We start from the raw sequence: 23,489 nt of genomic DNA on the forward strand, positions 1-23,489 counted from the left end.
TTTATAGCATGTAGATTATATCATGCATTATAAAAATACTACTGTTAAACACAAAAATTTGTTTTACATACAGTTAATTCTTTCCTTCCTCTTTCTGTATCGTAAATGTTCTTCCAAACATTAATGACATGAAGTAGGGCATATGTGTTAGAGCCCCCTGCAAATTTAACAAAGTCAAAAAAGTCCAATATTTGCATGTTTTATTATTCTATCATATTTCACAAATATAATTAATGCTTTATAATCCCACATTTATTTGTCAATTTCTGCATTGCTGGTTTTATTCCTGCTTATCTCCATCTCCCAGATCTAATCTCTGCTTCATTTCCAACATACTGTCAGTCCTTCTAGTCAACTTTTGTTCTTTTTTCCGTCTCTCAAGCCTTTTCCGTTGAAACATTGGAAAATGTTTCCTGTCACAGTCTCACTGTGGTCTTTATTACCAGAAGAACAGGAAGCAGAATCTTCTGTTTCACAGCTCACTTTTTGTTGGACAAACTTTTGTATTTCCTCCTTAGCATATTCTGCACCAAAAATGATTTTGTCCCTCCAGGAAAGAATATTCTGAAGATAGCCGGGTACAGCAGTTTGAACCACATGCCTCCTTCTCAACATTCCCTGAATAGTGGAATAAATGTACTTCTCTTCTGCCTGGTGTACAGAGAGTAATCATTCTCCACAAACACTCTGTTGTCTCACACTTTTAGTACTTTGTCCTTCTGCCACACTTTTGTCAGCATCAACTCCTTCTGCTGGTAGGATTGCACCTTTACTATTAAAGGTCTAGGTTGCTTTTTCATGGTCAGGTTTGGAGCATGCACATGCTGTGCTCTTTCAATTAACAACTCCTGCTGTGGAATGCCAGTCCAGTTGTTTATTTGTGCTTTCATATAATTAATACACTGTGTTCCTTCCAGCTTCTCTGGTACAGCAGAATATCTCAGGTTTTCCCTGTGTGCTTTGCCCTCTAATTCTATTATTTTTGAAACATCTCTTCTTGAGAAGTCTCATATCCAGCCAGCGTTTTCTTCATTTTGATCTCTGATTTTTGCAGTTGTATCACCTCATCTGAATATCTGTTTAAAGCTTCTTCCATTTTCCAGCCTTTTGTTATTTGAGTTGATATAGTCCATTAGTGTTTCGTTTATTTGAATCAGCTCTGAGTACATTTGACTTATCTCTTTTTCCTCTAGGTTATTGGAAGTCATGTCTAGCACCAAATCTTTAGCTTGCACTGCTTTTTGCTGAACAGCTGCAGAATTTTTCCCAGTCAGTGTTTTTCCTTACATTTTGTAATTAATTTTCTTTCAAGTTCTCTGAATTTCTTTTTTGCTGGCATTCAGGCAGTGCACTTACTAGCCAGGTACTGAAATTTATCCAAAACTACTCTCTTTTCTGAGTTTCTGTTTTCACACTGGGAGAGGTGAAATTAAGTTGTTACTCAGTGTGTAGCCATCTTGGAAGTCCCAGTTAAGAATGGATCTTGAGCTAAGGATTAACAGTGGACAGTACCAACTAGCAAAGAAAAGCAGAAGATGGTAAAATTGCTTTAAAAGCTGTTAGATACTTCACTCTGAGACAATTATAAACAAAATGTTGTGGCAGAACAGTGTTTTAACATCTTTTAAAGCTTTTTAATTTTTCCAAAGGGTACTTCATTTCTATCTGCTGTCTGTTCAGTACTGCTAAATTAGTTGCTGTTAGTCTTTCACAAATGGTAAAACAGTTGGTGCCCCCACAGTTTTTTGTTACTGGCAGTATAGCTAAAGCTCCATGCACAACAAAAATTATGGAAGGGTCTCACCAATAATAATTCTGGATTATGTGTTCTCTTTACTTCAAGAGCAAATTTATTAGCATCTATATTAGTAAGTTGATTGCGATCATGGACCCCATTCTTAATCCCAATATATTTAATAGCTTCAGAAGACTACACAAAGGACAGGTTGCTTTAAGGAAGAAAACTAATATCAGGTAGTTTCATCAGAACATTTAAGAGTTGCGTTGATGTAATTTGTGGTTTGAATATTGTCAGTCTTTGGACACTGTATTATTAGGTATAAAGTGACAAAATGCATCTATGTTACTTTTTAGGAGAAAGGCCATTTATATGTGAACTGTGTGGATTCTCCTATACAGATGTAAAGAACCTGAAAAAACACAAAGCAAAAGTCCATGAAGGTAAGCATACTGAATACAGTTTATTTCAGTTTTAGCTTTTCTGTTTATCATTATTATTTTTGTCCCTTAAATATTACAATGGTCTGGTGACAGCTGCTAGTGCTGTGGGGACTAAGACTTTGATCCTGTTATGTTGTTGGTTTAAAAAAACAAAAATGCTGGCACTTCACTGCTGCCCTTTGTGGTGCAGTGGTTAATGCTTTCTTATTAAATGTTAAACTAAGATAGATCTGGTATTAGGATTCACCAGCAGTGGGTCAGTAGTTGGGATTTTGTCTTCTGCATTTCTCAGCCTTGGCTGCAGGCACCTACTTGCTCACTGAAATGTGATAGGGACAGTGCATGAGGTGCTGGTATCTTTGTATGAAATGTTAAACTCCGAGCTAATATCAGGAATCATAAGCATTGGGTCCACTCTTGCAATTTCTACTCCTGCATTTTCACAGCTTGTCTTTTTTTGTCTTCTTCTTCTTCTTCAAAGTGGGGGCATGTGCATCTCTAGTAAATGGTGTGGTTTCACACTGTCATTAGAAAACTGTGCCTGAACCTTCCTCCTGTCAGTTTTACTGTCCCATGGTACTGAAGCTTGTCATGGAAAAGTTCTCATGTTTGATGCCTAAAAATTACAAGATGTGTTAGTTTCATGTGATCACTAGATCACAAGCTAAGACTCTCACTGGTAATGCTTCAACTTCTGGGGAAAGAACACAACATCAAGCATTGCCATGTATGCCAGCATGTTAATATAGACTACTTGCAGGAGGGTGAAGCTTCAGGTTCACTTTACTTCTTACAAAATGGCAGCCTTTAAGAGTGTGCAGTACAGGGATCTCCAGGGGGGTCTCTCCTACAATCCCAGACCATTGCTGGAGCACCTTCAGAAGTCAAAAAGTACAGAGGGTTAACACTGGTCACAGCTCCCTGAAGGTAAATTGATTCCTGAAGTAGCTTTGTCATTTTCTGTTGCCAGCTCTTACTCTCATCTTTGAGAGGTCAAGCTCATACCTATAACCCTTTTTAGTGGGTAATGAAAAAACTTTGACAGGTGCACTTCAGGCAACACAGAGTTTAGCTGAAGTGTTTAATAGCTTCAGTCTTGAAAACAACTTGTACCCAGCAGTTGATGGTAGTATTCAGAACTGAGGACTCCTCTTCTCACACCTGATTTGAACCCAGCGCGGTTAGATGGCCCAGGTTGTGTAGGGTCTAGTCATCTTCTCCAGCCAGCAGAGCTTACTTAAGAGGCCCCAGGTACTGGGGATTAAATGGCTATTTGGTGTCTGGTAGGATCTGAGCTTAAATGATTGCACCTTCTTGGGTTGATGGTAGTTTTAGGCTCTTTGTAGGCCTGTACTGTTCCTACACCTTCAGTGTGTGTACCATTGAATGCTAGAATCACACTGCTATACTTCTTGCACTCTTCTGTCTCTCACATGAGCCTGTGTTTTAAAGTTATAGAAGATAAGCCTCAGTGCTCTTTTCCCTGGGAAAATAGAGAATTATAAGGTATGTGTTTAAACAGGTAAGTATAGTAGATGCTTCCCTCTCTAAAGGTCTCCTCCCCCACCCAGTGATCTTTTCTTTGGAGAAACCCACAGGATCATAAAGTTTTTCCCATCACCTTTCACCTAGGAATGTCTAAGTTATTATCTGGGGAAAGAGGAGAAATCTTATCTAACCCCACTTATGGAGCCAGAACACAAGGATATCGTATGTGCATCTTGGATGCATATGGGTATTGCTTCCAAGAAGGTGGATGCCCTGTAAAAAGTGAGAGTGCCTCTGTAAACATAATGTTGGTAATTCTTATGTATGTGTATGCATGTATTTTGCATTCTCCCTTGCCCCCACTTTCCTGATCTCCAATGTTTTACTCCTGTCCCATTTTGCTCTTCCAGGAGTACCTTAGTTTCCCCTTTCCTGGTTATCCCAGATATGTCCCTTTGCCAGATTGGCCTACTAACATATCATGCAGCAGAAACTTGTGGATTTTGAGTCATTAAGGTCTAGGGATTGAGGAGGCACATGAGGAAAGGAAGATGGGTACAGATAAGCCCAATGTACTGTAGATGGCTTGTCAGTATACTTAACCATAGAGGCAGTGTACAGTGTTGTCATTATGTATAGCACATGCACCTGCCTGTCACATTCAGGACTTCTTTCAACCCCCCCCCCCCCCCCGTAGATGAAAAACTGTAAGGTGCCTGGTCGTCACTAGAGGTCATGAAGGCCAAGGTAAATGTTACATCCTCACCCACACCAGGCAAGAGAAGCTAGCTGCCAGTTGCTTCACCCTTTCCTTTACCTGACCCTACTGTCGGACCAAGTCCATTCTCAAACCTCAGTTATTGATAGCACAGAATAATTCACTCACTCGCTCACTCACTCACTCTCTCTCTCTCTCAAGGGTTTTGCTGGGAGACAAGTACATCTCAGCAGACGTTTGAGGACAGTTTCGGTCTCTACCTCTAAGAGAGACCATAGAAAACGTTCCACCCTTTAGAATGTGGCCAGGGTTTCTATTCCCATCTCTTCTTAGTTCCAAAGAAAGCATGAGATGTATGTCCTGGCCTGGATATTGGCAGCTTCAGCAAGTGCATCTGGTATGTCAAGTTCCAGATGCTGACAGTCTAAAGGAGATATGCTCCAGCTGCTACATGAAGTCTAAAATGGTATTGCTGGAATTGAAGGAAGCCTTCCATCACAGATATATCCAGATTACACACAGGAGATACTGCCAGTTCCTTCTGGTTGGGCACTAATTTCTGTGTGAAATGTTGCTCTTTCATCTGCCCCCTATATCAGGAATGTTTGCCAAGATGCCAACTTTTGGCAGGGGCCTTTCAAGAGAAGGGTCTCTGTGTTTTCCCTATCTGTATGACTGGCTTCTTTTGGCTCCACCAAATAACTCCCCGGTAGCATCCATGGCCTAGTCATGCTCTGGATATCACCATAAAAAAGAAAAAGACTCACCTGTGCCACACTATCAAGACCTGCTTTCATCAGGCCAGAGATGATCATGTGCCAGTGTCAGTAATTATTGTCCACAGGCAAAACCAGGAAGTCATGATGTTGTCAGCCTAAGTGAAGACTTAGCTAAGGGTTCTAGTCCAGATCCTCCTGTTCTTTTTGGACTTATTGACTGTCATGATTTTACAGTGTCTTTCACATATCAGACGGTGTTGATCTTCAGTGAACTGTGAGAGGTCTGTAGCTACAGAGTGTATAGTTACTCTTACCTCTTGTCACCATGCTCTGGAATGGCAGACCATACCCACTCTTTAAAATGTCTTTCTTTCGTAGATCAGAACCTGTTACAGATTCTGATGATGGCTGCTTCACCAGGAAGGTTGCTGCTTACCTTGGCTTATCCATGATCCAAGGGAAAACAGACTCCTGAGGAAAGAGGGGATTCAAATAAATAAACTGGAATTATACATTGAGTTTCTTATGCTGTAAAAAGGTGAGACTTCTCACCACTCAGGAAAGTACAGTACTCTCCTTTTTTGCTCCCTCTGACAGGTCACAAGGAGTTGATGGTGGCAGCATTCTTTCTGACAGTGACAAGAACAATTATTGCACATGTTCCATCCATTCTGTCTGAGTTCATATTTTCATAGATCCTCACAAAATTCAAAGGAGAAAGAGCAAATGTTATCCTGTTTGCTGTGTGGTGGCTGAGAAAGTAAAGGGTTCAGGCTGTCAGGTCCCTGGCAGTGCAAAAACTACTAACAGCACAAACTAAAGAAATCACCCCATCCTCATTTGGCGTGACAATTGCAACCACCATCACCACTTCAGAGGCCTGGTTCTGTTTTATATTTCTTGCTTCCACCTAACTTTCTAGTAGGACTTTTAGAGATAATTGAAATTGCCAAGTAGCCATACATTCTTCAGACAGTTTTCTAAATGAAGGAGAGTCTCTGTCAAGGCAAGGGAAAAAAGATGTTGTATGTCACATCAGACTGTCAATATGCATGATATTCTTCTGACTTATCTCAAACATATATCATTTTGATTTACTATTCCAAGGTCATGGTGAATGTCTGTCATGTTTCTCCCCATGAAGACCTAGTAAAAGGCAGAACTGTGAACCAGAACTGGTTAGCACAGTGTTTTTAAAAAGGAGTGCTACATCTTCACCCACTTTTGAGAACACACTTCCTTCATGTATGTATTTCATGTATGACAGGCCTGTCTGTCATCCTTCAGAGCTTGCTGGTTCAGCAGCTCTGAAATGCATCCCTTGGAAGACACTTTTGTTGGTAGATATTTCTTCTGCCCACAGATATCAGAGTTTCAGGCAATTATTTGTGGGGAGCCATATGTGGTTTACGATAAGGCCCAGATTCAGATGCGTAGATATGCCTTACAACAAACCACAGTTCTTCCTAATTCTTCTCTTTCTGGTTGTAGACTCTAGGGGAGAAAAAGCTCATCACATTGTGGACCTCTATCTGTCTTTCTAGCTATCTGTCTGTCCATCCAGCCATGTATGCAACTTGCTGATTTACCTTCATATGTGCGTGATGCACATGGGCAATTACAAGAAGGTCGAAAGGAGGTTCCCAAATATCCACAAAATCGAAAAAAAAATTGTCTGAATGTGCAATGAGAGAATGCACATTGGCATTCGCTCATTGCAGATTCGGCATTTTGGGTGCAGATTGCACTATAGCGTGGATCAGGAAATGGTCCCTTTCCCCACTGTAGTGCAATCTTAGAGTTAGTATATTAAAGTAGGGGGGTGCAGGGCGGCTTGCCCCCCTGCATTACAATGTGTATTCGCATTTTTTTTTCAAAAATCATCGAATCTGGTTTTCCATATTTTGATTTTCGAACTTTGGTGACGTTCAACGTTACGTTTTTCGTAGTTTTGAGTCGCACAATAGTGCATTCGCATATGTCATTTACGGACATATGAAGGTAAACCAACTTTATATACCTCTCCGATGTACTGATTTTTGCCTGATATTTTTCATCTGTTTCTCATAAAACTGTGGTTTTCTAGCAAATCGTTGAGGATTGAAGTCAGAAAATAATGGCGGACATTGAGTTTCAGACTTTGTATCCTTCAGAAAATTCATGCTAATGCAAAACATGTTATTCTATCAACTTTCTAAGTTTCTAAAAGCAATATTTAGAAAATGTCCTTATTTCTGGGTCTTTGTACCCCCATTATTTGTAGCTTTGTCCAGATTTCTTGCTCCAAGAGGTTGAGTGGTATGTGCAACTATCTAACCAGTTTTGCTGAACTTGTTTAAAGATCCCCTTTCAGTCATTTCTTTATTTTATTAATTCATTCATTCAGTCAGTCATTTATTTGAACTTGTCTAAAACCCCATTTATTAATTAGTAAGCAGTTAGGTAACCAGTTAGGTGAACTCATTTGAAAACCCCCTTTCATTCATCATGCAGGTTTAAAGGTACCACAGAGTTGACACAAGAATGTTTTATTTGAATAAGTGCCTAAGATGAGGAAGATGGAAGAGCTGCTCATCTCCTTTTCTACTGGAGGGTGACAGGGGCTTGCTGCAGATAAGCAAATCCTTTCCACTCAGATTGGTAGTTGCACTGCATTTTGTCATTAAGTGGTTAACCACTCACATTCATCTCATCCCTCAAAGAATGTAACTGGCATCCTGTAAAGTACCTCAGTCTAGAAAACGCAGTTGAATTTTTTAATACTACCTTCCTGAACATCCTTAATTGCCATGCCCCCATAAGATTTTCCAGAACCAAAGCACAACCCTCCCCATGGCTACAGAAAACCACTAAGTCAGAAATGAAAAACAGGGATAAAGCCTGGGAGCACTGGCGCAAAACCAAAACCCCCTCAACTAGACAGAAATTCCTAGAACTACACAATAGAGTCAAAAAGCTAATAAAACAAGACAAATTCCAATGCTACCAGTCTGCCCTAGACTCCTCACAACACAGCCCCAAACAATTCTGGTCGTCCATAAACTACATCCTCCACTCAGGTAAAGTCAGTACCCCTCCTCCTAACATCCCTCACTCCTCAGAAAATATTGCTACCTCATTCAACACACACTCCACCCAAACCATACTATCACTAGCTAAACAACACAACCCCCCTCCCCTCCAACCCACACCTTCAACTAGTAATCTCCCCACTGCCTTCTCTTTTTCTCCTGTAATAACCTCCAACATAAAAAAAAAACTCTTTTAACTAAACTTAAACCCGCCAAATTAGCAGCAGACAACCTCCCAAGTGAATACCTACAAATCGCAGCTGATGCTCTGGCCTATCTAGTATCCATCTTGATTAACCGATCTCTGTCAGAAAGTTATGTTCCCACACTGTGGAAAGTATCACATATAATTCCCCTCCACAAAGGCAGACCCTCCGCAGAACTAACAAGTTACCACCCCATAGCTATTCTCTCTCCACTCTCCAAAATGCTAGAAAGATGCATACACTCTCAGGTCTCAGACTACCTCCTTACTAACAACCTCCTTTCCAGTACTCAGCATGGTTTCCGACCAAACCATAGCACCACCACTGCCTTACTCTCCTTTACTAACACTTTCCTTCAGCATAAAAACAATGGCTATCTCTCCTCTGCTACTTTCCTAGACCTATCTAAAGCATTGACATGGTGCCACACAAACAACTTATCTCTGTCCTCAATAACCTATCCTTCTCACAATCAGTCACCAACTGGTTTCAGAGTTACCTGTCTGACCGCCAACAATCCGTTGTATGGCATAATGACATATCTCCCCAACTACCTGTCTCCATAGGGGTTCCCCAAGGATCCATCCTTGGACCCCTACTCTTCTCTGTTTAGACCAATAATCTAGCCTCTGCCACCAAACATGGCACACTCATACAATACGCAGATGACTCAACCATCATCTGCTCATCCCAGTCCCTACCAAAACTGCAAAAAGTCACACAGGAAGCCTTTTCCTCTGTTGAAACATGGTTATCTGATGCCCAATTAATACTCAACCCAAATAAAACTAAACTACTCATCTTCCAACCCACCAAACATACTCAAAACAACTCTCACTTTAACATCACAGCAAAAGACAACACCACTATATACCCAACTGAACACACCAAATTGCTAGGAGTGGAAATAGACAATAAACTAAAATTTGACATTCACATATCCATGACCATAAAAAGTCCACAAAAAAACTAGGAGCGTTATACAGAAATAAGCAATTTCTCACCAAAGCAGCAAAGATTTCAATAGCAAATTCCCACCTTATCTCCACCCTACTTTATGCCTCTCCAATATATACCAACCTAAGGCAATGCGATCTAAACAAGCTAGAGACCTGCTACAACAAAATCGCCAAATTCGCCACAGGGCATCCTACCATAGTCACCACTGTCTCTCACTTGCTGAACTGGGCTGGCTTGAACTCCCTCACCTCCTTCAGTGGTATCAACTCTCACTCGCCCACAAACTAGTAAACCATCCACTAAATGTCCCATCCCTCCAGAATCTACTCCAACCCTATCGCACCACCAGACCACTAAGATCCAGCAACAAAAATCACTTGCAGATCACTAAAGCCAATAACTCTGCTGGTGAAGCACTATTCTCTTGCGCCATAGCCAAATTATGGAACACACTCCCACCCACAATTACCTCCGTACCATCATGCACCCACTTCAAAACTTTACTAAAAGCGCACCTAAAAACATGCTGGCTATGCCCTTGCAACTCAACCACTACCCTTCTTTCCACTCCACTAACTACCTTGATTATAGCAAGCTCAGAAGCTCATAAGCCTAGTACTTATTATACAGCAGGAACTTCTCATTGTAACATTTGTTAATGTCTGTTATGTACTTCACAGATAAAGATTCTAGTTGTCTACTGATGTACTATGTTCTTCATCTGTAAATATGTTGTAAGTAATTGCTATGTTAAATTGTTAATCACTATGTAATCCAGTGTAACTACTGTCTGTTTATTTTAACTGTGGAGCTTTTCCCCCCGGGCCTCCGCTGAAAATGGACCTACATCCAGTCGGACACTCCCGGTCAACACATTTAAATAATTAAATAAGTAAATAAAACCACCTGCTGCAACTTAATATTGTCAGATGCCACTTTGCCAGAGTCTTTGCTGCTTCTAATGCTTGATTCATGAATGTCTGCAATTTAGATGTCTTACTGTAGCACTTGGTTATCTGTTCATGCCTTTGCCAAGCATTATTGCTTGGATCATAACTTCAGAATTCACAGCTCGTTTGACACTTAAGTGCTACAGGATTATGCCATCTGAACTTTTGTCTTTGACTGACCACTTTTCTGGCTTCCTTGATAGCTTAGTGGTATGGATTCCTCACAACTAACCCATTCTAGAGGACTCCCACTTGCAGACATAAAATATGCTCCCATGTCAAATGATTCTTTCTGCAATGGAATGTTTTGGAATGGCCTTTTACTGTTGCAGTCCTCCTGTGTTTGGATTGCCCCTCATCTAGTAACAATGATGGGAGGTTCCTGCAAGTCAGGTAAGTGTATGTTTATCTTTGTATTCTGTTGTTGTTTGTTTCCCGTCATACTGGCTGAGCTTTCTTAAGAAGTGTACATGTAGAGATCATGGCATAATGCCATTGCCAGGTTCAGAATATTCCTCTGTCCTCCTGCTTTATCATTTCTTTGCCCTTTTCCAACTGCTGGTGCCTTGTCATCTGACATACAGCACCCACCAAGCCAAGCTTACAAATTATGAGATATATTCCTGACATATGGGTTGTCACCACTGATGTTCGGCTGGGGTACCAAGCTGTTGTACATCCGATGCATGACCTCAGCTCATCTGCATTAGGGTATATAGACAAATGTATGAGTGCAGATTCTCAGACCATCTCGCCGCCAGCCCGAACGCAGGTCATGTATCTATCAGAATGCTTGCTGTTTGGTCATTGGTACCTTTGCTTCATTTGTTTATCCAGGTAAGTGCCTCATTGGAGAACTTTCCTTTTTATGTTATGATATTTGTTGAACGTTGTAGATGTCAGCTAGGAGGAGGGGTAAGTATGAGTATGGTAGGTAGATTACGAACAAGGACTTGCACACCAAGTGTCTTTTTTCACCTAGACCTGGAACATGGTCACAAATTTTGCTCAGTCTGTTAATCATTCATTCCAAAAACCTTTAGGTCTAAGCTTTCTATTCTCAACACCTTTCTGGAGACCCAGCACCTTAAATGCTTAGTTCAGTCCAAGATGGTCAACTCCACATCAGCGGACGTTCCTTTGCCGCCAATGGAAAAACTTAAGAGGCCTTGAGTTGAACCACAGTCCAGTGTTCCTGACTCTGATGCACCCACTGTGGTTACATAACCTGTGGTACATCAGGCTACATCTCAGTGGCCTACCATCGAAGCCATGTTGGAGGTCAGTATGGCTCCTGAGGCCTTATAGACTGCAAATATATCTGATGAACCACTAATAATCATTTCTGAAGGACTGCACAGTGTCCTTCAAATTTTAATTAGAGAAGAGATCCCAGGCTCTCTTATAGAGGTCAGATATGGTGCTGATCCTCCACATCTCATCCAGGAGGACATCATGCCCAAAAAGACAAAACAGAAGACTAAACATGTGGCCTCTCCCTCAGCAGCTAGAGAGAAGGAGTGAATAGACTTCTCACAGGGGTTGTTCAAAGCTATTATATCTCTAAAACCTTCCTCCTTTGAGTCTGAACATCTACAGGCTACTCTTGAAAAACCTTCCCTGGTTTCCTCTTCAATGATGAACAAAACTGTGACTCTAACCATTCTCTGGACTATTCCATCAGCTGCATTCTCCAAGCCAAATCTCTTCTGATGAAGGGGACTCCCTCTCACCTGGTTCCTCTATTGAGGAATCTTCCTTTGTGGGGACTATTCAGAACATGATGAAACAATTTGAATGGTAGTTCATGCAGATTTTGATGTTCAGAAGAGGTATTACACACTCTTGGAGGTGGGTACCTCTGCCCCTTCTCCAGTCCCCCTGTCTTTGAGCCTTTAAAGGACAACTTTTAGACAATCTCTTCTACACTTTATTCTCAACCTCCAGCTCCAAGGAAACAGATATATTCTACAAGGTCCCTAATAACTTTAAATAACTATATCTATAAAAAAAATTTAAGCTTGTTTCCTGCCTTTCCTGTAACTAGTTTAGTCTAGATACAGATTTGTAACCAGGACTGTTTGTAAGCTTCTGAGCCCCCAAAGCCTTTTTGTGTTGGAGGGAAGCTATCTACCACAAGAGCGGTGTCTGGCCTAGAAATTGTAGTTTATTCGCCATTTGGGCAGTTTTTCCATCTCTTTCAACTTTCTGGTTAAAAGCCTGCGTTTGCGCTTGTTTCCCACCTTTCCTGTAACTAGTCTAGTCCAGATACAAATTTGCTGTATCCAGGACTGTTTGTAAGCTTCTGAGCCCCCCAAGCCTTTCTGTGTTGGAGGGAAGCCTTCTAGCTTATCAGTGGGAGTGGTAAGCACTAGGTAGCCTATCTACGACAAGATCCAGATACAGATTCTTAGTTTTAGCACTTGAATTTGCTTATTCGTGCTCAGCACTTGTTCAGAACTTGTTGTTAGCACTAAATAAGCTACAAGTTAGTACAGCACTCAACCTTCCTCTTTACCTAGAGGAAAACAGTTTTTGTACTTACTTTCCTCACTTGCTTAGAGAAAAACAGCTTTTATAGTCACTTTCCTCACTTGTCTAGAGGAAAGTAGTTTTTTATTCAGGCATCTCCAAGGGTCAGCTGCCAGTGTTCTCTCCTGTCTTTCTGATGAATCTGGGCATCTTGGAGCAGTGTAGCAATTGCCTCATGTACACAGACAACCCACTCCTCCTACTATCCAACACCACAACCTGTGAGAGATGCACTTATCTAGCCAAATTGGAGGTAAAACTCTCTCCAACCAAGACTAAACTTGACAGTCAAGAGGAGAAGGTAAAACACTTGCGCCACACCACACTCATCACATAGTCCCACTAAACCTACACCACCAAAATCCACACATAGAAACACAAAAACATTAGCAGAGGCTCTCAATAATAATCTGCTCAAGCAACAGAGACCTCCAAAGCAGAAGCAAGCAACTTCCACTCCCAACACAACCCAAATGACATATAGCCCACAGACTCAGTGTGCCAATAAATCACAGCCCATAAGGCTAAACAACGTACCCAACACACTAGTCATAGGTGACTCTATAGTCAGGCACACTGATGTCCCACTCACCAGGCTAAACAAGGAGAAGGTTACTGTCAGCTGCCTGTCGGGTGCCAGGATCCACCACATAATCCATGCACTCAGGTCACTCCACAACAAGTACAAATATGACTCAGTCATTGTCCATGTTGTTGTGAACGACCTGAGACGTACCTCCCAGGACTACATGAAAAGAGACATGGAAAAGCTCTCGATCTTGTAGCCCAGACAGGTATGACCCTAGCCCTGAGTAGCATCCTGTCATCGCCCAGAATGTACCGCAGTACAAGGACAAAATGATTGACTTCAACAATTGGCTAAGCTTCTGGTGTCATTCTAAGGAGATCCAGTATCTGTCTGCCTGGAACGACATGGTCGACAGACCACGATGCTTTGCCAGAGATGGCCTACACCTGTTGCCCCTGGGATTCCGGATACTGCCTAAGGGTCTTGCCACCACTATAGTGCCTTTTTTAGGCAAGGTTCAAATGACAAATTCACCACCATAACAGGAACATGCAAGCAAAAACTGAGAGTAATGTTACTCAGTGCTAGAAGTGTAAATCTCAAAATGCACTCACTCGAGGCACTCCTTAAAATGGAGAACATTAATTTCTGTGCAGTGACTGAGACCTGGTTCAAGGCTCTAGAGAGCATCCCTGCATTACCAGGCTATAACTCATACCACACTTTTCGGCCATCTAACCTGGACCAGAACACCAAAGGCAGAGGTGTGTCCATATTCATTAAGGATATCCACACCTCCAGGCTAGTTGCGCAGCACAATGTATCCAAGGTTTCTTTGAGGCAGTCACCAAAGCCGTAGACGAGGGTAAGGTGGTCACACAGCCTATCTTGACCTCGCCAAGGCTGTTGACACCATCCCCCATTCTGGAATTATAGCTAAACTCACTAAACTAGGTATAAATCCCTACGTCACAAGATGGGTTGCCAACTGGCTCACTGACAGAACCCACACTGTAAAAGTTGCAGACTCCAAATCTGACTACAAACTAGGGACAAGTGGAGTACCACAGAGTTCAGTCCTGGGACCTCTCCTGTTTGGTACCTACATGTTCTTTGTGTTTCACTGTTGCAGTCATCACATTTGGGTTATCTGCCTGCAGGTAGCCCTCAGCCGGCCTGAATACCAGAGTCTTGGGATTTCTTTGTCAGATGCTGTCACTTCTTCCATGACGTCTGGTCGTCAGGGGTATAAAACATGCAGCCGATGCCATTACACCAGTCTTTCTTGTCGTGCAGTGCCTGAAGCAGAAGCAGTTTGCAAGTGCCGGTCGGCCTACTCCTGAAATTTTCGTTTTTGAGTTTCAGACCTGAAGTCTTCTAAAAGATAAGTACCCCGTTGGGGATCCTTTTTTCTTGCTCTAACCGATGTCAGAAAAAATTAATAATTGTCTTGCGTGTGGAAAGCAAATACCTCATAGAGATTTTCATTCTTACTGCGTCACCTGTTTAGGCCCAGACCATGACGTCCCTCGCTGTTGGTTTTGTGCCATGTTCAACGCCCGAACTATCCGTCTTCGGGCAATTTTTGTAGCTAAATACTTTTGCTCTCGATCTCCGTACTCCAAACTGGCATCAGTAAGCCATCTGACTACCGATCTTCCAATAAAATGTAAGGATAAAGACAGAGACAGACCACATAGGTCCAAAACTGCTGATGATGCTACCATTAAGCTAGTCGCCAGTCCACCAGTACTCAGTGAGGCGCTTTCACAGCCCCTGATAACCATTTCTACAGATTTGCAGGCCTCCACCGAGACCGATTCGGAGTCCGGTATGCCATGAGATGCTTCTTCAACTATGGAACCTGCGGATGTCTCTACCTTGGATGGATCTGGAGCTGCTGTGCAGGCACTGGCTTCTGAGGGTGTATTCAGGCCTACCGATTTTCATATTAAACCGACGACTTCGTTTCAAGCCAAAAATACCAAATTTCTCATGCCTAACGTTCGCACTACACCTAGGAAACTGACGTCCAAAGCACATTCTCAGGCCCACAGGCCTCAAAAACAAATGATTAGAATGGCTGAGGACCTTATTACCTAACTTAGGGGAAGCCAGCCTTCCCCTCAAAGAGATTTAGAACTGATTTTCCTTCTGATTCTTCTGATCAGGAATCTGATATCTCTGTTCCTCCTGACTACCAGGACATACCCTTATCTACCTATGAGGAGTCTAATGCAGAGGATTCCATTCCCTCTGCTTCCCCTCCAGAAGATTTTTTTTTTTGGGGAAACCCTGCATACCCTTAGGGAGCATCTCCGCTGGGAAAGCCAGGACTACTCTCAGTCCAAAAAGAGACTCAGGGAATTTTTAAACTTGCCTCAGCACAGGCCTCTAGCTATCCCTCCTGTTCTGGAGATTGTAGATGATGCTTTCTTGGAATCCAGCCTTACCTCGGATACTTTGCCTCCAGCTCCCAGGAAACCTGATAGGTACTATAGAGTACCTGACTCTCACAAATTCCTTTTCAAGAATCCTACTGCAGATCCAGAAACCATTTCCCAAGGACCAAAGGCATTAAGGCTACTACTGCCAAGAATCCTACCCCTTCTGACAGGGATTCTAGGGCTTTAGACAGAATGGGTAAGAAGGTATACACCTCTGCTATTCTGGCCATTAGGGCTTTAAATTGCCAGTTTCATATGTTAATGTATCAGCAGCACATTATGGGGCTAATTAAACAGAAAATTATGTTGATTCCTGACTGTGCAGAACACAAAGATTTACAAGAGTTAATGCATTCTGTTGACCAAGTTGGTAAACATAATTTGCAGTGTGGTTTTGATGCTTTAGAAGCATCTTGTAGGGCTCTGTCACTGGGTCTGTTCTTAGAAGGCATGCTTGGCTTAAGAAACAAAACTTTCCAGATCATTTCAAAGCAAAATTACTGGATGCACCCTTAAACCAAGAGCGATTATTTGGCAATAAAGCAGAAGTTGTTCTCAAAAGGATGGAGGAGAAAGCTAAATCTATGCAAACTGTTAAAGATTTCTTACAAATACAGCCACCTAGATTCAGTAGGCATTGGCCCTCAAAGAACTGGTCTTTTCCAGTCCCTTCCAGGCCTTCTCAGTCCAAACCCAGGGGCAGCAAACCCCCAAGACTTCAGTCTCAGGTTATGCACAGATCTAAGCAGTGGGGTGCTCCCATGTCCAAAACAGGGAGTAGTAAGCCTACCCCTATGGTAAACTTGCACAATGACTTATCCTTAACTCCCCCAAGCCTTGCTCAAGTACTTGCACCTTTAGAAGGAAAACTCACCCTGCATGCAAAAAACTGGGAATACATGACCCAAGACAAATGGGTTTTAAACAGTTTCCCTAGGATACAGATTCCACTTCCACTCACTCCCAACCCTAAGTGGATGGCCAGACCTCCCCCCAAACCAGTGGGCAGAGGCCTAAAAGCAAGTAAGTACTTTCTCTCCTCAGCATCAAGGCTATTCATCTTGTCCCAACAGAACAAAGGGGAAAATACTTTTATTCAAGACTGTTCCTGGTTTTATCTATTCTCAACACCTTTCTGGTGGTTCCAAAATTCAAAATGCTAACTCTCCAACAGCTGCTTCCTATGCTAGCCAATGATGCCTGGCTGGCAACCCTAGACTTAAAAGAAGCTTACCTGCACATCCCCATAAGGGAATCTTGCAGGAAATACCTTTGCTTCAGGGCAGGCTCTATGCACTATCAGTTCTCTGCACTTCCCTTTGGCTTATCTACTGTGCCCAGGGTATTCACAAAGTGCCTAGCTCCAGCCATTACTTTTTGCAGGCAGAGAAGTATTCAGATTTACCCATACTTGGACAATTGCCTGATTCAGGCAGAAAGTCAGGACTTGCTACAACAGCACCTGGCATTTGTAAAGAGACTTCTAACTTCACTGCGGTACACCATCAACGAAAAGAAATCACACCTAATACCCTGCCAACAGATTGTATTCCTGGGAGCAAGCTTGAACGCAACTTCCCAGATGGCATTCCTCACTCCAGAGAAACAAATTTATTTGACAACTTACTTCAACATTCTGGCCACAAAAACCCAGCTATCTGCAAGGAAAATACTTCAAGCTCTGGGGTTCATGGCCTCTTGCATTCTGTTAATTCCATATGCAAGACTGCATATGAGGAAACTTCAATGGTATCTAAAAAGTCTATGGTGTCAACATTCTCAGGACCTGGAAACAATAATTCCTATCATTCCGTGTCTAAGGGAAGAGTTCCTTTGGTGGGCAGAGGCCTGCAACCACAACAAGGGACTCCCTTTCATTCTACCCCCTGCCACCCAAACCCTAACAACAGATGCATCAGACTATGCATGGGGGGCTCATATGGCAGGGCAGTGCATTCAGGGCAAATGGAAACCAAAGCAGATGCACTTGCATATCAATCAAAAAGAAATGTTAGCTGTACAGAATGCCCTGACAGCCTTCAAAGGCCTTATTGTTCCAGGACAACTATTGGTAAAGACAGACAACATCACAGTGATGTGGTACATAAACAAGCAGGGGGGAACACATTCCTACCCACTCTGCAGACTAGCCATGGCTCTGTGGAACACGGCCTTGAGCAACCAAGTGCACCTACAAGCTCAATTCCTGCCAGGCAAACTAAATTCACTGGCAGATGACTTAAGTAGAAATCTCATGGACTTACACGAATGGAAACTGGAACTCAAAATATTCAAGCTTTTGGGGAACAGATGGGGACACCAGAGGTGGACCTGTTTGTTTCCCCTCAGAACTATCAATTGAACAAATATTGCACCAGGACTCTCTAAAGCCAAGCTTGGAAGGTGAATGCCCTGTCCTTTTCCTGGGAAAGCCTCTCAGTCTATGCCTTTCCCCCTCTGCCTCTCCTCTCGAAGGTTCTACTAAAGATCAAACAGGACAAGCCAAGGACAATCCTGATTGCACCAGACTGGCCACGCCAGCACTGGTATCCTCTTTTGTGCAGTCTGACAGTGCTACAACCATGGCACCTGCCTCAGACCCCTTCCCTGCTGTCTCAGCAGGGGGGCCAAATTCTGCACCCTCAGCTTCAGACCCTGAACCTTGCAGCCTGGCTAATCCCCTGAACTCACCTCTAGCAACCCTCAGTAAGCAGTGCTGGATGTCATTCTTGAGGCAAGGAGGCCTAGTACTAGAAATTCCTATTCAGAAAAGTGGAAAAGATACTGTTCATGGAGCTAATCTCAAGGGACAGACACAACTGTGCCCAGCTTACCTCATATACTAGATTACTTAACAGAAATGCTCCACAAGGGCCTATCCTTCTCTTCAATTAAGATTCATGCCTCTGCCATCTCAGCTCATTATAATACTGAGCCACCCCTCTTCTGTCATCCTCTGGTAAAACAGTTCCTTAGAGGGGCCAAACATTTAAGACCCCCCCCCCCCACCTGGAGAGCTCCCACTCCAGCCTGGGACCTTAACTTTGTATTGGAAAAACTTACACTTCCTCCCTTTGAACCGGCTGCTACAGCAGAGTTGAAATTCCTCTCATGGAAAACAGCTTTACTTCTAGCCATCACTTCAGCAAGAAAAGTGTCTGAACTGCAGGCCCTTATGGCAGTGGAACCCTTCATTATCTTTCATGCAGACAGGGTTTCCCTCAGAAATAAACCCATATTTTATGCCCAAGGTGGTGTCTAGTGTGGCTTTAAACCAGTCCATTCATTTGCCTACTTTTTTCCCAAATCCCCAAAATAAAGGGGAAAGGCTACTGCACTCTCTAGATGTGCACAGACAGCTTAGATTCTATTTGGACAGGACTAAGCCTCTCAGAAAATCTGACCAGCTGCTAGTCAGCTTTGCTGGAGGGGCAGAGGGGAAGGCCATTTCAAAGCAAACCATATCTAAATGGATAGCACATTGCATCCATTTCTGCTACAAGCACCATGGAAAACCTACCCCACAAGGGATAAGAACACATTCCACTAGGGCTACATCTACCTCTACTGCATTTCTCAGAGGAGTCCCTACTAGGGACATCCTGGAAGCTGCAACCTGGAGCTCTGTACACACTTTCACCAAGCAGTGCCACTTGCCTATCTTTTCGAAATCCAGAGCTGGATTTGCCACAGGAGACTTACAGGGCCTGATTGCCAGTCCTAATGCTTCTTAATCTACCTCCACCCTTCCTTAGCTTTGGGAATCAACCCAAATGTGATGACTTGCAACAGTGAAACACTAAGAACATAGTACAGTTGTGTACCCCTACCATAAATGTAGATGTTTGAGTGCATTCACTGTTGCAGTCCAGGTTACCCTCCCTCCAGCCCCCTGATTGTCTTTGCTTTTACCTATCCTTTTTGGTTTGGCATATCGTATACTATGTGTGTTTGCTTTTTGCTGGGGGTGTTCCACACCATGTAATTGCTTCCTATTTTGGGGGCACCTGACATCTGGGGCAAGAAAAACTGATGTAATGGCGTCGGCTGTATGTTTTATACCCCTGACAACCTGACGTCTTGGAAGAAGCGACAGCATCCGATGCAGAAATCCCAAGACTCTGGTATTCAAGCCAGCTGAGGGCTACCTGCAGGCAAATAACCCAAATGTGATGACTGCAACAGAGAATACACTCGAACATCTACATTTATGGTAAGTGTACACAACTGTACTTTCTCTGAAGTACAGGCTAACACAGAAGGCCTCTGGCTAACGAAGTTTGCAGATGATTGCAAACTAGGAGCCATAGTCGAGTCCCCAAATGATGTGGACATCCTACAGAAGGGCTTCACTGAGACAGATGCCTGGTGTCAAAGGCATGGCCTCAAGTTCAATGAAAAAAAGTGCATTGTCATCCCCTTTGGTAAAAACTCTGTACCCATGAACTACCACATAAACGGCAGTCTACTTAACGCTGAATATGTGTGATAAGAGACCTTGGGACCCAGGTGGATAATAGTCTCTCCTTTGATCACATCGCCACAGTAGTCAGGAAATCCTTCTGTGTGGCACACCTCATCACAAAAGAGTTCTCATCCTGGAAAAAAGAGGTAATTGCCCCCCCCCCCCCCACTCGGCACTCATTAGACCCATTATACAGTACAACACCCTTTTTGGAATGTACCTCACAAGACATCAGCAGCAGCTGGATAGGCCACAGAAGTAGTTCAGAAAGAGGATTACTGGCCTCAAACAGATGCCCTGCGCTGACCGTCTCAAAAAACTCCAGCTTTACTCTGTAGCATATCGCCTACTTTGAGGAGATCTCTGCCTAACATATAAAGATATGTTAAACCCAGAGCTGTTGGACATGCTACACCTAAAGAAATCCCAATCCCTCCGAGCTACACACTCTAGGGACCTAAACCTTGTCACCGCAATAAACAGGACATGCTGGAGGGAGTCCCAGAGACTTCCTATACTCTGAAACAAGCTACCCATCTATGTCAAGCAAAGTTCCTCATTAGCACTGTTCAAGAAAAATCTTGATGAGTGGATGGGAAATAGGAAATACACCCCAGGGATTACTTCTGTGGCTCTGCTCAACAGGGGCATAGGAAATTAACTTTCTTGGGTGGCGTAAGCCAGGGATCCTTGTTGGCTAGGCTTACTTAGGCCCTTGGGCCGATAGCCTTGTACCTACCTATGAACCTATATAAGAACTCAGTGGTAGACCCTTCTGCTGTATCTCTCTCGTCAGATAAACCGTGTAAGCTTCTGCCAGTCCAAATGTCCTACATACTGGTAAAGATAGTAGTGCTATTAGTAAGTAACTAGCAGACTCAAATGACAAAATATTTGATCTCTGCCCTAAATTCCTTAAACAAAGTTGCATTGAATCCTCCTACTGCAAAGTCTGTTTATCAAACGCAGAGCTTACTTTCGCAGGTCACTCAGATTGCTAGAGACAGCATTAATTGCAGTTACAATGCTGTAGATGCTTCTTCTAGGGCAGCTGCCACTGGATCTGTTATTCAGGGATGTGAAGAAAACGAAAACACTGTTGTCTGTGTTAGCATGTCTTGCAGGAGATTTGTGTATATTCTCAGATTAACTTGTGTTGTATGCCAGCATGACTAATTGTGAATATGTAATTAAGTTTTAAAAGTTGAGTATTTCCTTGTATAAACAAAATGTTTGAAGAATCTGTCAGTGTTTGATACATTTTTAAATCCAAATATTTGTAAGGGACATTCTAAAGTACTGTGGAGAATCAGCTGAACAGTGGGTGATATCATTAGATTGTTCCTGGTAGCTAAGTGATTAAACAGCTGATTGACAGAAAAATAACTTTTTCAAGCAGCTGACTGCTTTTTTTTTAAAATAAGACAATTGAGACTGCAGTTTGTCAAGTGCTGAACATTTTTGTGAAGTACAGTCAGTTACAGTGTTGTGCAGTCAGTGGACACCCATGAAAGAGAATTCACCAAAACTGTAAGCCTGCCTTTTTGCCTTGCTGTTATGTGTTAGATTAGATCAGGGATTGTATTGTTTAGTTATAATAGATAAAAACAAAAAAGCAAGCTGGCTGATTTTACTTCACACAAACTTATTTATTGTAAGCGCTTTCGTCGAGGCATATAGCCCAACTTCATCAGACGTTTGATGAAGTTGGGGTATATGCCTCGATGAAAGCGCTTACAATAAATAAGTTTGTGTGAAGTAAAAGCAGCCAGCTTGCTTTTTTGTTTTTGATTTTATTTAGTTAGAATAGGAAAGCTTAGTTATTAAGAGAAGAGTTTTTTCTAGAATAATTGACTCCTGTCCTGCAGTTTAATTTTACATTTCCGGTGACTGAGTTCTGGTGTTTATTGAAAGCTATTGATTTACATTCTTGTAATTATTAAATGTTTTTTCTTACTTTACATTGTGGCTAGAAATCAGAGTTTTTCTTCAGAGATTAGAATGTGTTTATACCTGTTTGATACTCTCCAGGTCACCTCAAAGGCATAGTCGCTTATGGTCAATTATTTTGATATTTAAGTTTCATAATTGGACACCCCTTTAGAAGGGGCATGAAGACACTCTGATTGGTGGTAGTGTTACTGTATTATTTGGGGGAAGAGACACAGCTGGAAATCTGTGTCAGACTTTCCCAGAATGTTTGGATGTGTGATATTTAAATTTACTTTGAGTGTGAGTGTATCAGAGGTCTTAAAGTGGGGCACATTGCTCTGAAGTGTGTAATAAGGGAATACATTTAGGGTGGACAGAGGTATATAGTCTAGTCCTCCCAGGAAAATAGAGCATGGTTCGTGTTGTGCTTTTATGGGAAAATTGTGGAATATTACTTCTGTTTAAGTGACAGTCTCACATTGGAGTCAGTAGTGAGGATTGAAGCTCCTTAGCTACTGACCCAGGATAGTAAGGATGTCACATTAATTGTTGGTAGTCTGGTAGGATATAGCCAGACATCACAACAGATATGCATGTTTTTTTCAGTCTGCCTGTGCCTTTAGATTTCATGTTTAAAATTCTAGACTTGCCCTTGGACAAAGGCTTATTGTTTGGCCCTCAGACAGCCAGTCTGTTCAAAACTCTCCAAGACCAAAGTAAGACCATAAAATATTGCATATATTTCCTACTCTCCTCTATTCCTATATACATAGAAACTACCCATGTAAATCTAACTCATTCATTAGAAAGGACCATAGGACAGCTAGGAAAGAAAGGAAACCCCCTAGGAAAAGATACAGTGAAAAAAAAAACATAGGGAACCTCCAACTGGGAGGCCACCCTTTGGAAACAAAAACCTATGACTACCTTTACAGCACTCTGCACCTATCATCAGCCACATTGTATCTGTTTCCCAAAGGCTGTCACTCTCCCTGGCCACATGGGAAGCTATTACCACTGATAAGAGGGTCATCTCCATCATCAGGGATGGCTATGCCATGTCTATGGAAAACATTCCCCTTGCGAAAGGCATGCCATAACTTCCTCAAAACCAAATATCTCTTCTGGCCCCCATTATTCAAGACCTCTTGGATCAGGGTACCATTGAGCAAGTCCCAAAGAGCTTTACTCTAGATTTTTTCTAGTCCCAAGAAAGGAAGGGCAGTGGAGACCCATCCTGGACTTGTCTATTCTAAACAATTCCCTTAGGTTTCCATCTTTCAAAATGCTC

At 42.5% G+C, this 23,489-nt stretch overlaps 1 protein-coding gene across 1 annotated transcript in view; it reads left to right on the top strand.

Moving 5' to 3' along the window:
* MYNN (myoneurin) overlaps positions 1-23,489 on the top strand; it is a 655,694-nt gene that overhangs the window by 518,299 nt on the left and 113,906 nt on the right. The window contains exon 7 of the mRNA XM_044070083.1: positions 2,095-2,181. Coding sequence (XP_043926018.1) covers positions 2,095-2,181 — 87 coding nt within the window. The remainder of the gene's footprint in view (positions 1-2,094; positions 2,182-23,489) is intronic.

The sequence above is a fragment of the Protopterus annectens genome, chromosome 4.part1 (genome assembly GCF_019279795.1).
Source record: "Protopterus annectens isolate FY-2018-M chromosome 4.part1, PAN1.0, whole genome shotgun sequence".
NCBI classification, from domain to species: Eukaryota; Metazoa; Chordata; order Ceratodontiformes; family Protopteridae; genus Protopterus; species Protopterus annectens.